The sequence below is a fragment of the Nomascus leucogenys genome, chromosome 20 (genome assembly GCF_006542625.1).
Source record: "Nomascus leucogenys isolate Asia chromosome 20, Asia_NLE_v1, whole genome shotgun sequence".
Lineage (NCBI taxonomy): Eukaryota > Metazoa > Chordata > Mammalia > Primates > Hylobatidae > Nomascus > Nomascus leucogenys.
Genome location: NC_044400.1, coordinates 9,055,536 through 9,070,862, shown reverse-complemented (window position 1 = coordinate 9,070,862; position 15,327 = coordinate 9,055,536). Strand labels below are relative to the sequence as shown.

Sequence of the window (15,327 nt, the reverse complement as noted above, 5' to 3'; positions counted from 1 at the left end):
GAGGGAAGTTTTACGGGGTTGTGCTGGAGGGGGCCACATGCTGACCGAAGCCATGCTGCTGGGGCTATGTGTGGAAGGAGGTCACTGTGTCCACAGGTTACTAGTGATTAACATTTCTCAGAACAATTATTCATTGTTCTTCCCCACCTGGGGCCCTTTCTTTGTTGTTGCTTACTTATCAAGACTCCACATTTAACCTTTCTGGAATCTCCCAAGTATATTCATGGTATCGAGTTCTCTAGCATTAGCCCACCTGAGTGGCACAGAGAAGTGTTGTCTCTACCAGGGCCTGTTGTCTCCTCTGTTTGTATATATTGACATAAGTACAGTCATTCAATAGCTCTAGGACAATGGGGTTTTTCCAAGTTATTTGTTGTGTAAAGGTTTTTTGTAATGATCACCTTCTCTATGCACTTGTGTTTTAAAATATTTGGTAAAAGATATATTTGAAATCAATCATTAGGTAAATTACCTTAATTTTAGGTAATTTTTCAGAAGGTTGTGAACTCAAAAGTATCTGAGACAGGTCCCAGTCAATTTAGAAAGTCTATCTTGCCAAGGTTAAGAACATACCTGTGACACAGCCTCAGGAGCTCCTGATGACATGTGCCCAAGGTGGTCAGGGTACAGCTTGCTTTTATACATTTTAGGGAGACATAATACATCAATCAATACATACCAGATTTACATTGGTTTGATCTGGAAGGGAAAGACAACTCGAAGCTGAAAGCCTGGGGAGGAGAGGGCTGGGCTTCCAGGTCATAGGTAGATTTGAAAATATTTTTGGTAACTGGTTGAAAATAGAAAGGAATGGCTGGGTTCCAATAAGGGGCTGTGGACACCAAGGTTTTATCACACAGATGAAGCCTCCAAGTAGCAGGCTTCAGAGGGAATAGAATGTAAATATTTCCTATCAGACTTATGGTCTGTGCTGATGTTAATGTTGGAAAGTATAATGAAGTATGTCCATCCCCTCTTCCATCATGGCTTGAACTAGCTTCTCAGGTTAACTCTGGAATGCCCTTGGCCAAGAGGAGGGGTCCATTCAGATGGTTCAGGGGCCTTAGAATTTTATCTGTAGTTTACAAAATTGAGGCTCAAATATTTCCTACCATCTGAATTTTTGTTTCTGTTCCTGTTTGGTGCTCAACTAAAATGTGGGCATTTAGAATTGATTTTCAGGTGGCTAGCTTCCTGGATGGAATTTTGTGTGGAGAGAGAGAGATATATTTATATAGATTATTCATTTTTTGATCTCTTATATTAACTATAAGAGCCATAGGATTAAAATAAGTTGGAACAAAATTGTGGTTTTGTCCTGCAGAAAACGTAAGCTTTGGTTCTGGTTGCCATGTGACGTGATTTCTCCTAAATTTCACTGAAGCTCCACTTGAAGATTGTGCCTTTTTCCTTTTTATTTGTGTTGGTTTTCATTTTCTATTGTTTCATGTTTTGATAGTGAGGAGTTGCTATTCTCATTGAACTATACTATACTGATATAAATAAATGAAGCTTAACACATTGCATAAAAATAGTAGATAGCTATATTAAATAATTTTTGGAAAGGAATTGTGACCTATAGAACTTAGTGACTTTAAGTACAGCATGAACATAATATGCAAAATAATGCTTAGTTCCTACTCATAACCAGAGAGTTGGGAGGAAAGGAAAAATAGAGAAAGAGTGAGAAGGATTTTTGAAGGCCATGGCAAATTTAGTCTGCATGAAAGGCAGAACTTTCAGAATAGAAATTCACTCTGAAAAGAGTCATTTACAGAGATAGTGGAGGCCCCTCTTATAGAAATATTTACTGTTGTTTTTAACTTAGCACGTAAATATGCTTTTGAATCATAACACTTGAATGAATTCTGGAAAGTTAAATGCTCCAAGACTGTGGCAAAAAAACCTACCAGCTTTCATCTTCCTCCTTTCCATTCCCAACTTTCTCTAGTACTATTCAAAAACTCCCTAATTTGGAATTTCTTTGGGAAATTCCAATATCAGAGTTAACTAGCCAACCTATTATTGCTAATCATTTATTCATACCCTCTATATAAAGATGACCAGCATGTGTGCACACACACACACCCAGACACACATCTCCCTATACCATTTTCTTTTTTTGTTCATTTTCTTTAAATTTCTCATTATACTTTTTTAAAAGTAATATTGTCCAAATGTATATAGCACTGTAGTTCTTGGATTGTTTCTTATTACTTTTGCATCAAGCAAGAAATGATGTTCAGAACACTTAAAGTTCTGATTGGTATGGTATAGAAGCTGCATTTCCCACAGTCACAAAGAAGGTCATACTCCATGTTAATACCAGGTAGTATCCATCATTAGCCTATTAGAAGGTACTGATAGTCACCTGGAATTCACCCACCATGATGATAGTGGCACTGGCAAAGGCATTGTCTCATCCAATGGAGTCTGGGCCAGTCCCTAGCAGTGAACATCACAGGCTGATATTCGCAGACACATCTCATGAACTCAAGGGCTGCAACCATGGTTGGTTATTCAGGCGGCTTAGGACAAAGACTTTTTATGTACCTTAACTATTTTATTATTTTAATAGTTAATAAGAGTGTATCAATGCATACCATCTACATATCAACCCTGGGTATAGCAACAAATATCTTGTGTAAGTACTATTATTCATACCAAATTTGCTAATTACTAAGAATCTTCACAATTCACAGGATTTAATCTTGGTGAAAAAGGAATAAACTAAATAATAATAATAATAATAGTCCAAAATCAATTTGTTACCAAATCAATCAATAAAGCAATCAGAGCTTTAATGCTACTAGGAAAATAATTCAGCTTTACCATTTTATATTTCATTTTAATAGGCAATTAATCAAAGTTAGGAAAGAGTGAGCTAGCTTTTCTCCTGGAAATTTCAGCACAGGCCCTATGTATCATATTATTTCACTAATTAGAAAAAAATTTAGTTTTGTGTTAGTGAAGGTGGCAAAGACAAAACACACATGATATTTCTTGTTAATTGAGAATGATTTTGAACATATTCTCAAATACTATTTTGCCCAAGATATTTCATTCTAAAAGATATCATGTCTGAATAAATAGCACATGCAATAAAATTGCATCAGAAACAGAATCCCTCAAATAATATTCTTATAAATTTAACATCACTTTAGAGAATAACTATTGACTTTTGTAAGACTTTATTATTTGTTCATTCATTTATTTATTTATTCCACAATTATTTGGGTTAATGCTGTGTGAGAGAAGACAGTAAGATTGGAAAATTGTTACAAGAGAGATGTACAAACAGGGCTGTAGAATAAGAGAGAAGAGAGAGATGGCGAAAGAATCTTTGCTCAAAGTTATCCAGTGATCAAAATGTGACCTTGCTAGGCAAATGGAGGAGAGAAAGCACATCCCCAGGAAAGGGAAAAGTTTATGTAAATAGAGAGAGGTCTATATGGGGCATCTGAACAAGGGGCACCAACAGATCATACAGATCTTTAGTCATACCCAGGAGGGCTGGGTATGGTGGTTTACACCTGCAATACCTGCGTTGGGAGGTTGAGGCATAAGGATGGCTTGAGCCCAGGAGTTCAAGACCAACCTGAGCAACGTAGTGAGAACCCATCTCTACAAAAACTTAAAAATAAAAAACAAATAGCTATGTCACCAGAAAAGGGCTCCCAATCCAAGAGACCCCAAGAGAAGGTTCTTGGATCTCTCACAAGAAAGGATTCAAGGTGAGTCCATACAGCAAAGTGAAAGCAAGTTTATTAAGGAAGTAAAAGAATAAAAGAATGTCTACTCCATAGGCAGAGCAGCCCCGAGGACTGCTGGTTGCCCATTTTTATGGTTATTATATTTCTTGTTATATACTAAACAAGGTGTGGATTATTCATGATTTTTCTGGGAAGGGGTTGGGCAATTCCCAGAACCAAGGGTCCCTCCCCTTTTTAGACCATATAGGGTAACTTCCTGATGTTTTCATGGCATTTGTAAACAGTCATAGCACTGGTGGGAGTGTCTTTTAGCATGCTAATGCATTAGCTTATAATGCTAATAATTAGCTTATAATGAGCAGTGAGGATGACCAGAGGTCACTCTTGTCATCATCTTGGTTTTGGTGGGATTTGGCCAGCTTCTTTACTCAACCAGTTTTATCAGCAAGGTCTTTATGACCTCTACCTTGTGCTGACCTCCTGTGTCATGCTGTGACTTAGAATGCCTAACTTACTAGGAATGCAGCCCAGCAGCTCTCAGCCTTATTTTACTCAGACCCTACCCACGATGGAGTTGCTCTGGTTCAAACACCTCTGATAACCATACCAAGGACTGTGAGTTGCATTCTGAAATTAATGGGGGCTCTGTGAACAAAGGCAGCGAGTTTTATAATCAAATGTATGATTTATAATGTTTCTTGGAGGAAGGCAGGCTGGAAATAATCAGAATGGCCTGAAAATGATTGCAAGTTTTGGACTGACTATAAAGTAAGGTGGCATGGTGGCTGAACAATGCTGTGCTGGTTGTGTCAGTATGAGTGTGAGCTGTGTCAGTATTGAGTGTGATTGTATCAACATGAGTGTGAGCACCTGTGGGTAATTTTAAATAAAATGTGTTGAAAAATACTTGATTTTTATTGAAAAATTGCATTAAGTAGGTACTCAAGTATAGAGTGTTTGCTTTCACTTGTGCGTATCATGTTACCTACATGAGGCAAAACAACGAAAATAACTGGATGGCTGTAGAGAGGTTTTGGAGAACCGTTAGATTTTTTAATGTTTAAGATGCTGCCATCTAGTGACACTTTTGTGAAATCACTTTTCAGTGATACTCATGTTTGTATCTTCCAGTTCTTTTCTCAATACATTTTATATTTTAATAATTTATATTGTCTACCAACCAATGGGGAAATAATTACAAATGCATTAAATGTAGTGTAGAAGTCGTGCTTGATTTTTCAACGTGGTACCACAGTTGTGGCCACAAGGATTTTAATAATGGGATATTGTATGTGAAGTTTTGTGGTTTCTTCAATGTGCCGTTGTTTATAAGTAATTGATAATTAAAGTGCTGCTTTTTCTATTTCTTGAGTTTTCTTAGAAAAATTGAGTTGTAAAAACAAATCTGTGAAAATCTGAGCTGTAAAAATTGCTTCATAAAAGTTGCTTTAATTGGAAATGTTGATGAGAAGAAAAGAGGGTTTCAAATTTAGAATAATTAACTTTTTTTCCTCATATGGAATTTCAGTATTATAAGTGTATCTTAAAATATAAACAAATAAATGTGTGTGTGTTGGGGGGGGTGGGTGTGTCTATTAAAGCTAAACATTAGTCTCCAAACCTAGGTTTTGATGACTTGATGACTTCTAAGTTTTGATGAAGATTAATTATATTCATGTTCTGTTACTCCTTAAACTCATATTACAATGGAGCACTTGACTTATTTTCATGGTATGTATTGCTCATTTTTTGGTGAGAAACAAAGAATAAATAATCTCCCCTCCTCCCTCAAAATTCAGTTATATTGTGCTGATATATTGTCCTTTTGTGAGATGCTATCTCCAGTCATACTATAGTGATTGAAGTTTTTAATTAATTAACTTTTCAGTATATTGAGGTTTCTTTGTGCAAACCAATGCTATAGGGTAGAAGTAAGCACATCTTTCTGTAAAGAACCAAGTAGCAAATATTTTAGGCTTTGTGGGCCATATGGTCCCTGTTGCAACAACTCATTTCTGCTGCTGTAGCGTAAAAGCAGCCATGGACAATATTTAAACAAATGAGACTGGCTGTGATCCAAAATTAAATTTACAGAAACAGACTATAGTTTGCATGTCTCTTCTCTAGGGACAACACCTGTATTTGTAATTTGGGTTTTTTTTTTCTTAGGAAGTGTTAGAACACTTCTAAAATTTATTCAAGTATTTACTTCAAAAACTTTAATTCTATTGAGAGTTGTGTGCCTTCAGTGTTTCAAAAAATTAGTTTGGAGCAGGTATGTGTGCTTGGTAAACTAATCGTACACATAGTAAACTACACTTGGTAAACCAATCATACACAAACCCAGAGGTAAAATGTTTTGCAAAGTCCTATCACCTGCATTTAGCCATCAGTTTTTAAATTCATGTTCATGTACCAAGTTGTCTTAATGTGGAATTAATCTTTATATTTTCTCAGTAAACATTTCAACATTTTGATATGCAGTAAGTTAAATGACTTTGATCATCGGCAAATAAACTAGAAACTTCCTACTTGGGTACAATTTGGATAATATGTATTCATTGTTCCAGTTTGTGCTTCTGGGAATTTAGTGGAAACAGAGACTTGCTTTTTTAACATTGTGAATTCCACTACCCAGACACACAAAACACTTAAAACCTCATGACAAGTAAATAACTAAAACAGAATGGAGTCAGATCAGAAGAGACTCTGAGGGTACAAAGTCAGTGTGTATGAAGGAGACAGTAGAGTTAACATTAAACTTTGAAATTCTCTCCCAAACAACATCATTCTTCCTCTTTATTATTGGATAAGAATACTTTTTAAAAATTAAGCACGATATAAAACAGCTGGCTCACATTGAGGATCTGTATCGTATCAAAGTATGCATATTTGCTTACCAAATAGTATTAAGCAAGGACTGTTACTCTTATTCTAACAGAGAACTAGAAGAACTCAAGCAGTAACTGATCCAAGCCTCTATTTTGTGGTCTTTTGGTATCTTGTACTCTTTAAGAGGAATGGCAGTGGGAATTCCTAAGACCAAGTAAAGGATGTCTTGGTTTTTGGGGGCTGAGTATATCAATTCACTCTTCCCTTAAAATGCTGTGTAACAAATCATCTTGAAACTTGTTGTCTTAAAACAATAACCATTGATTTATGGATCACCTTGGTGTCAGAGCATCAAGGTAGGACTTGGCTGGAGGGGTTCTGCTAGTCTCAGCTGAGCTCACTCATATTTCTGTGGCAAACTGCGAGGGGTGAGGAGGGCATGGAGGAGCAGCTGATCCAGATTGAGTTCAGGTGGGGATGATTATGCTCCACATTTCTTTTATCTTCCATCTGGGCCAGCAGTTTGGCCCAAGCAAGTCCTTCTCATAGAGATGGCAGAGAGCAAGAGAGAGCAAGCTTAGTCACTCAACTACTTTTCTGAGACTGTTTTTATTACATGTGCTAACATTCTGTTGGTCTAAACAAGTCACATGGCTGATCCCAGTGGCTGAGACTTACACCTTACCCACAGTGGAGGAACTAGAACTTACATGGCAAATAACATGGGTGCAAGAGAGGGCAGAGAAGCAGAACCATTGATAGAATTTATAACAGTGCATATACTTGAACTGATTAAATATGCACATGATGTGGGATTAAATGCTAAACAAGAAAACTATTGACTCTCATATTACTAGGATACACTTAAGCAGCAGTTCAGAAACTTTTTAGAAAAGGAAACCTTTTACACTCTTAAAAAACCACTGAGGATCTTAGGAGATTTGACATTGGCTCTATATCTGTATTTACTGTATTTGCAATTAAAACAAAATTTTAAAATGTATTTATTTGTTTTAGAATAAAAACAAATGCATTACATATTAACATAAACAAAATATTGTTATACAAACTATGTTTTCTTTAAAAAACAGTAGCATTGTTTATATATGGCAAATCTTATTAGCACCTGACTTAATACAAGACAGCTGGTTTTTTACACCTGCATTCAATCTCTTTTTTTCTCTTTTTGCATCTTACAAAGAAAATAGGCACTCATGGAGATATGCAATCAGAAAAGGCAGGAGTAGTTGAATAGCCTTTCCATCAGTTTTGTGTATTCTTTGATATTGCATCAGAATTTGACAAGTGAGAACTTTTTAGGAGTTCTGGTATGGAATTTGAAACTGAATCACTGAACTTTCTGTACTTTATTATATTAAAATCCATTGACTGAACTTGCATTTTGAATAGATCCTTTATCAATGCACAATATGTAACATCGAGCATTGGCCATTCAGAAAATATTGGTTCATTGAATTATGTGTATTTTCCAAATATTGACATATTTAATCATATAATAATTAAAGATTATGTATTACTACTATATTCATCAGAATTATCTCAACAGTGGGAGCTAGTCATACTCATGGAAGTGGATGCAAGTTTTTCAATATTCTAATTTCCCCTGGAAACTCTAATTTTATCATTGGCAGCAAATATTATAAGTTGTTTTATTGAAGTGACACTGCATTTTCAAAAGAATATCTGTTAAATACATCACACATGTGAATTATCATTGTTTGTCAGTTGCTCTTTCATGCAGAAATGGTTATCCATGATATAAAAGTGGCAGGTTCAGCTTGCCGCTCAAATAATTGCATAAATACTTTGCTTTAAGATAGCCATCCTACGTCAGAATGTGGTCAAGGGTTTTATGTGTACTTCCCACACTCAACATTAAAAATATAAGAATTAAGATATTGAGATTTAATGAAAATTGATCATTTTTACAGTTTTCACAAGGATATTTTCACATGAAACTTTCCCATGCCCCCAGGTGAAAGGCTGGGACCAATGTAATGACTACTAGTACAGTTCGGTGCCACTGCCTTGGCTCCTGCTAAGGTGGCAGCTGTTTTACCCATCACTGTTTTTGCATTATCAATGCAAGTGTCAATCCAGCAAAAAAGGCAAAGAATGTCTTAGCATTATGACAACTGCTTTGATCTGGTGGGCCTTCTGAAAGGGTCCTGGGAATTATGGATCATACTTTGTGAACCATTGCATCAAAGAGCAAACCATAATTTATGGTACAGAAGTTTGTCAAATATTTTCTTAAAAATATTTGTACTTATTATTTCTAATCATTAAGCAAACTTAAAGCCTATTATTATGCTCTTCCCTAGGGTTGTTATGTTGGCTTTGATCTAGCACATGCAGTTGGAAATGTTGAACTCTACTTACATGACTGGGGAGTTGATTTCGCCTGCTGGTGTTCCTACAAGGTACGAACGAGTTAATACGTTTACATCCCTTTGTTTCACATTGACATTAATCTGAAGGAGAAACTGGATCTGTGGGCCAGTTTTAAAGATTTGAGTTACTTTCCCAATTTCTTTTATTGTATTTTCTGCTTTTAGTTAATAGAGTTATATGATGGAATAGTATGATAAGTAATTTAATTCTAGTATTTCTATCAATATAGACAAACTAATTCTTCAATTCCTAGGCTGCTATGAAAAAGTCAGGAGGTTCCGCAGAAAAAGCCCTACACTTAATTCAAATTGATGATCTTTTTAGTTTTTTTTATTGATAAGTTGTGAAATTTCTGCATATATAAAGATAATTTTTAGAGAATCAACTTAGAATTCATATTTGAAAACAGTTGACAGGGAGCATGAAAATAAAACCAATTATAATTTACTTGCTTTAAAAATATATTTTTATCATTATTACACTATTTTAGGACAAAATAATTTAAATATATGAATTTTGAAGCCAGACCTCATTAAAACTGCTTTCTACCAGCTGGGGCAAAATTGCCCCATAAAAGTAGTAGCCATTTATTCTCAACCTAATAATAGTATTTTTTATTTGTTTTTCTTTGAAGAAGGTGACCTAAGCTTCTGTTTTATCATAAATACACAAATAATCACACATTTTGAACTAGTCAAATGTTGTGGTTTCAATTAAAAAATTCAAATGACTACATTGTTTAGTTTTGTCATATATTTAAGTAAACCCACATAATTTAATTTATTTTCAATCTAGTATTTAAACGCAGGAGCAGGAGGAATTGCTGGTGCCTTTGTTCATGAAAAGCATGCCCATACGATTAAACCTGCGTGAGTACCATCTTCAGCTAATTCTTTGGTGATGAACAAATTAATTTGCATTAATAATATGTTAAATTTACATGAGTTCTTTAAGATGCTATCCAATAGTAATTAGGATTGGATTATAATTATTTTCCTACTCTGGTAACAACAATATACTTCATTCGAAATAAATGCTTTCCAAAGAATTCAATTGGTTGAACAAGAAATTTAATCAAAAAGGGAAGCTTCAGTGCTAAAAACGAGTCGCTGCAATCATGTAGAGCAGACGGTTTAATGCAAAGAGACCACTTGAATATTTTTTTCAAAAATTAGACTTTAGAAAATTTCAGATTCCTCACGTTGATGAATAAATCAAAGGCAACCAGAGCTGTGCCTAATAGAGCCTTAAATGTGGCATGTTATTATTAAAATTACATCTACCTTTAAAGCTATAAACGTTACATGATAGCTTGTAGGGAATGTCTTCTATCCTAAAAGACTTTATAATCCATGAAACCCAAAGAAGCTGAACACTGAACAACAGACTGACTACATAAAAAGTAATACTTTTCTGTTTTATAGAACTCTTCATATTTTAGAACAAGTATCAATGCAAATGTAATACACCAACAAACTTTTTTTTTATTTGACTGGGGAACTCATAAGTGTTCCTTTTACTTTTTTCTGGTATGGAGATGAAGAAATAATATGCTGGGAAGAAAAAAAAAACCCTTTTCATAGTTGTTGTATTGGAGTATGTGTGGTGAGGAGACTGTCTAGACTCCTAATAGATAATGTAATAATGTTTGATTAGTTTTCTGAATTTTCTCAGCCACTGGCTGAGTGGTATAATCTTTACAAGAATTGAAGCTAAATTAGTAATAGGCTTTGGAGCACCTCACATTTCTGAAGTTCTATGCATATAAATCCTAGGAATTTAAGATGATTTTCTATAGTTTCTTTAATTGTGTCTAAATTGTTTTCAAGGTTTTAAGGTTTTAAACTTAAGACAACAAGACAACATTTTCTTTGGACAGATATTTAGTCAACCAGACATGTTACGTGAATATCATTATCAGTACATTAGATTTCCCTCCACGTCCCAATGTCTCTGAGAAGATTAAAAGGCAAATATTATAAGAATACCATGTTTTCCACATAAACAGTATATAAGATATTGCTTGCTTTTGTATGATGACTCACAACCCTGGCCATTTCTCAGTATCCATTTATTTAAATTGAAATAGAGGGTCTCATGTATTATATCAACAGGGTAAGCCAGTGCCGGGATAGAAGGGGTTGGGGGGAGGGGAAGAAGTAATATATACAAATCCTAGAGAATGTCAGTGTTCGGAGTTAAGCTTTGACCTCCTAGCATGCACAGGTCTTGCACTTGAGATTTCTCTCACCATGGACAAGGAACAAGGACAAAGGGATTGTATTGTGCTCACGTATGCCTCATTTTGTGGAATTTCAAAATCTTCTAGACAATGTTTAAATCTATGTTAAGTCTAGGCTCCCAAGAGAAAGACCATCTAGGCAGACCAGGTTCACAGTTCAGCTTGGTCTTTTGGTGGTCTGTCACCTGGTGAATCTTCTATGATTGTTCAGTATTCTGGGCTCCGAGCTGAGGTAGTACTAGCCCCTACTCATAAGCAGTTATTGTGAGAATAAAATGAGATGATGTATGTAAAACACTAAGTATAGCCACTTAAGCATTTAATATGGTTTGGATTTGTGTCCCCACCCAAATCTCATGTAGAATTGTAATCCCCAATGTTGGAGCAGGGGCCTGGTGGGAGGTGATGGGACAATGGGGCCTTCCCCTTTGCTATTCTCATGATGGTGAGTTCTCATGAAATATGGTTGTTTAAAAGTGTGTAGCACCTTCTCCCTCTCTCTCTTCCTCTTGCTCTGGCCATGAAAGATGTGCCTGCCTCCCCCTTCGCCCTCTGCCATGATTGTAAGTTTCCTGAGGCCTTCCCAGTCATGCTTCCTGTACAGCCTGCAGAACCGTGAACAAATTAAACCTCTTTTCTTTATAAATTACCCAGTCTCAGGCAGTTGTTTGTAGCAGTGAGAGAATGGACTAACACAGCATTATATGTGATCAATAGGTGTGGGGTTATATGAAAAAAAATCCAAAATTTAAAATATATAAGAAAAAGATGGGTGGCATTCTGTAACACCCTAGCCCGAGTATTGTTTGGTAATTATTTAGTACTAACCCCTAACTACTTTGTTGACTCACTGTGAATGTGCGTGGTAACATGTAGACTTTTGCCCAGTAGAGATCATTTCTCTTAAGCAGAAAATATAACCTCAAAGTTTATGGTTTGTGACTTTGTAGGACATTAGTTTGTAACTATCACCAAGTTTATTTTAGCAGACCTTTGATGAGCTGACTGTACAATATAATCTCCATTCCTTGGAGATATAATCTCTCTTATATGCTATAAGAAAGAATTCTGGCCTTCCTACCATCTTACTGATTCTGCCACTATTTAGTGGGTTGAATGAGATCTTTCATGGCTGTTTATTTTGTATGTGTATGAGAACCTTGCTTTTAACTTTTTTGGAAAATTATATGTTATTAGCTGTTGTTGCATTTTAACAATTTAGCTATGGAAACTTATGGGACTTAAATTAGGCTTGACTCATGAAGGCCACGTTAAGAAAAACCTTGGTTGTTTTTCTGTTTGTTGTTTTCTCACACTCCTAAAGCTTCTTTTTAAGTGATGTCAGTGACTGATCTCAGTGCTGTCAACTTCTAGCCTTGGCTCTCTATTCTGTACCAAGTATCTTATATTGTACTTAATTTGCATTAGGAAATCGGAGCCCTCTAATTAGGAATGGAATGCAGCAGATTTGGACAAGTCAAGGACAAGGTATTTCCCAATCATCACTTCATTGTCCCTGATAGGAAAAGAAATGTTTTGCTGAAACTTAACTTTGTGTCCCTCAGTGTGTTTTATTTTTTTATTCACCTGAAAATCAAATACCACCTGTGAGAAGAGTGATAAACAAAGAAAAGACCCCAAAGCCTGCAATATCACGCTGCTCAAATAAGGGTGATTGTTCAGATGTTACAAGAATGTTCCATACATAAAATATTGTGAAGATGGGGAGAGGGAGTTTTCTTGTGAATGATATTTATAGTTCTAAGGTCAAATCCAATTCAAACTTTGAGAAAACTTTAGAGTCTGTATGACTACTGACTCTATTTGCCAATTAATAATTATATTTCAGTTGTTAGCATTCCAAGATTAGCTGGTTTAACTATGTATAATAAGCCTTCTGTCATCTTACTTTTCTGTTCTCTTAGAGCTTTAGGGAGACCAAAGAGTTTTTCACTGTTAAAGTATTCAGTATGTAGCCGAGAACCATATGGAGAACATCAAACACAGTGGAACGAATGTAACTGCTATTGATGTCACACTTTGTGAAGTAGTCTTTGTTGCTTAAAAAGGGTGACATCTAGTGGCCAAACATGTTATTTCAAATAAATAATATCCAAGTAACACTTCTTCTCATAGTCCACTCATTCACTCTTTAACAAGTATTTTAAAGTGCATATGTTTGAATTATGTGTTCTTCTTTTTGACAATTTGACTATATGTTGATAGTGCAATAACTGTGCAGTTTAAGCCTTCAATAAAGAGGTAGAATGTGATGAAAATTGGAAGGAAACCTGAGGGGGCATTCTTGGTGCTTGGTTAAACAGAAAACTTAACAGTTCATAAAGGCTGATCTAAGAAAGGAATTATAAGCATGGGTGACCCACCTGGTGTAGACAGTGTATCCCCAGATATATAACATTGCATTTTAGAAGTCTAATATTTGGTATATAATTTTTGAAATAGTCCTGTATGTGCTGTTTCCATTAGCAAACGGCAAATTGCATCTGTACCAAGAGATTTCACTTCCTTTTTTGTTTAAATATGCATTTTGGACATTGTTCAAAACCTGTGACCTAAGGCTTTTCCAAGAGCCCTTTGCCCATAAAGAGACTGAATAAATTAGAGGCCAGAGTCAACCCACTGCATTAAGCATCATAACTCAAGCTGTTATTCTCACCTAGAATTTAACCTTTTCCTAGTTCATTATTAACTTTGCTCATTGCAATGTCGTATTCTAAACTCTGTCTGTACAATAAATTAGGACTGGTCATGAATAAATGACTTCTTGGATGTTTTTGCCCCACTTCAAGGTAGACTTTAATTCAGTCTACACAGTTAGTTATTGCTCTGAAATATGAAGGGAACTACTCTTAATAGTACAAATTTGACAATATGAAATGTTTCACTAAAAACATGCTTAAATAATATTGTAAATTTTCAATGTTTTAAAAAAAGTTACAAATGTTAACCCTCATGGCACACTTTAGAGGACTGTTTAACCTTTTAACTTTAGGGGATTCAAAGCTTTGTGAATCCTTTAAAATGATTCTTCTGTAAGAGCCCATACATTGCGATTTAAGATACCACCTCCCTCTTTTTTTTAACAGAGAGTCTACTATGAAAACAGGAGTGGATAATATGAGGTATTACAAATCCATCTATCATTTACTTTTTTACGTGAGCCAGTGAAATCATATATACTGAAAACCTGCTGTTCCTCACTTTTCACGCTGGTGTAGCAAACCTCCATATGTGCCCATTGTATTAGATTCTCCTAAAATGCACATTTCCCTTGGGATACTTTTCTTCTGAGCTTTTTTGAATGGGCAAGAATGGGGCCGACTGACAATTTTGATAAAAATGCTTGAATTTTAAATCATGCCAACACATTTCCATAATCAGCTAGAGGTATTTGATTGAAAGTTTTAGACAGTGATGACATTTTAAAGGCTTTATTAAGGGCTTGAATCATCTCCTTTATTGTAAAGAGTAATTTGCTGGTGAAAAAGAACCTTTTGAAAAGGCTGGCTGACTTCAGTGCATGGTTAAGGAATGAGAGTTGTTATTATTTGGCAACAACATTAGACAAACAATATGTATCAAACAATTCCCAGGAAAGTCCCAGAAAGAATAAAAATAAACATCCAGAAATTTCAGCAAAAAGACTTAAAAAATTATAACTTTATACCATGCTTGTCCAAGTGTACAATTAACATTGTATGAAGAGATCATCTTTTGCACATTTGTCTGGGGAACACTGACTTATATATTTCAATTCCATATGCTTTTCCAGGCAATAGTTGAGAATGCCGTAGCCCAAAACTTATCTATCATTTAAATCCTGTTTTAGTTTCCTAATGATGCCTTCTGAATTACTGCTTATCAAGTCCCTATCTAGTACCAGAATAAGGCCTTCTTGTGCAAAGTTTGAGACAACAGGAAATATAGGTCACAGTAACAAGATGTGTGACTTCACAACACTTCTGATGCTTTCAAATGAGATAGACCAGTACCAATAGATTTCTCAGTGAGTTTTTATAGAATCCCCAGTTGAAATGTGACGTCGGCCTTCTGAGGCACCTGTTCTGCTTATTTAGACTGTATTTAGCCAGTGTTAACATGGAT

General features: G+C 35.4%; 1 protein-coding gene across 3 annotated transcripts in view; it reads left to right on the top strand.

The window, feature by feature from the left end:
• Positions 1-15,327, top strand: part of KYNU (kynureninase) — a 146,681-nt gene that overhangs the window by 86,933 nt on the left and 44,421 nt on the right. For 2 of the 3 annotated variants that reach the window (XM_030801228.1, XM_030801229.1), the window contains 2 exons: positions 8,891-8,989; positions 9,756-9,829. In XM_030801228.1, the coding sequence (XP_030657088.1) occupies positions 8,891-8,989; positions 9,756-9,829 (173 nt within the window). Of the gene's footprint in view, positions 1-8,890; positions 8,990-9,755; positions 9,830-12,630; positions 12,691-13,127; positions 13,320-15,327 lie in introns of those variants that run through there. The other variant, XM_030801230.1, reaches the window with a different exon arrangement.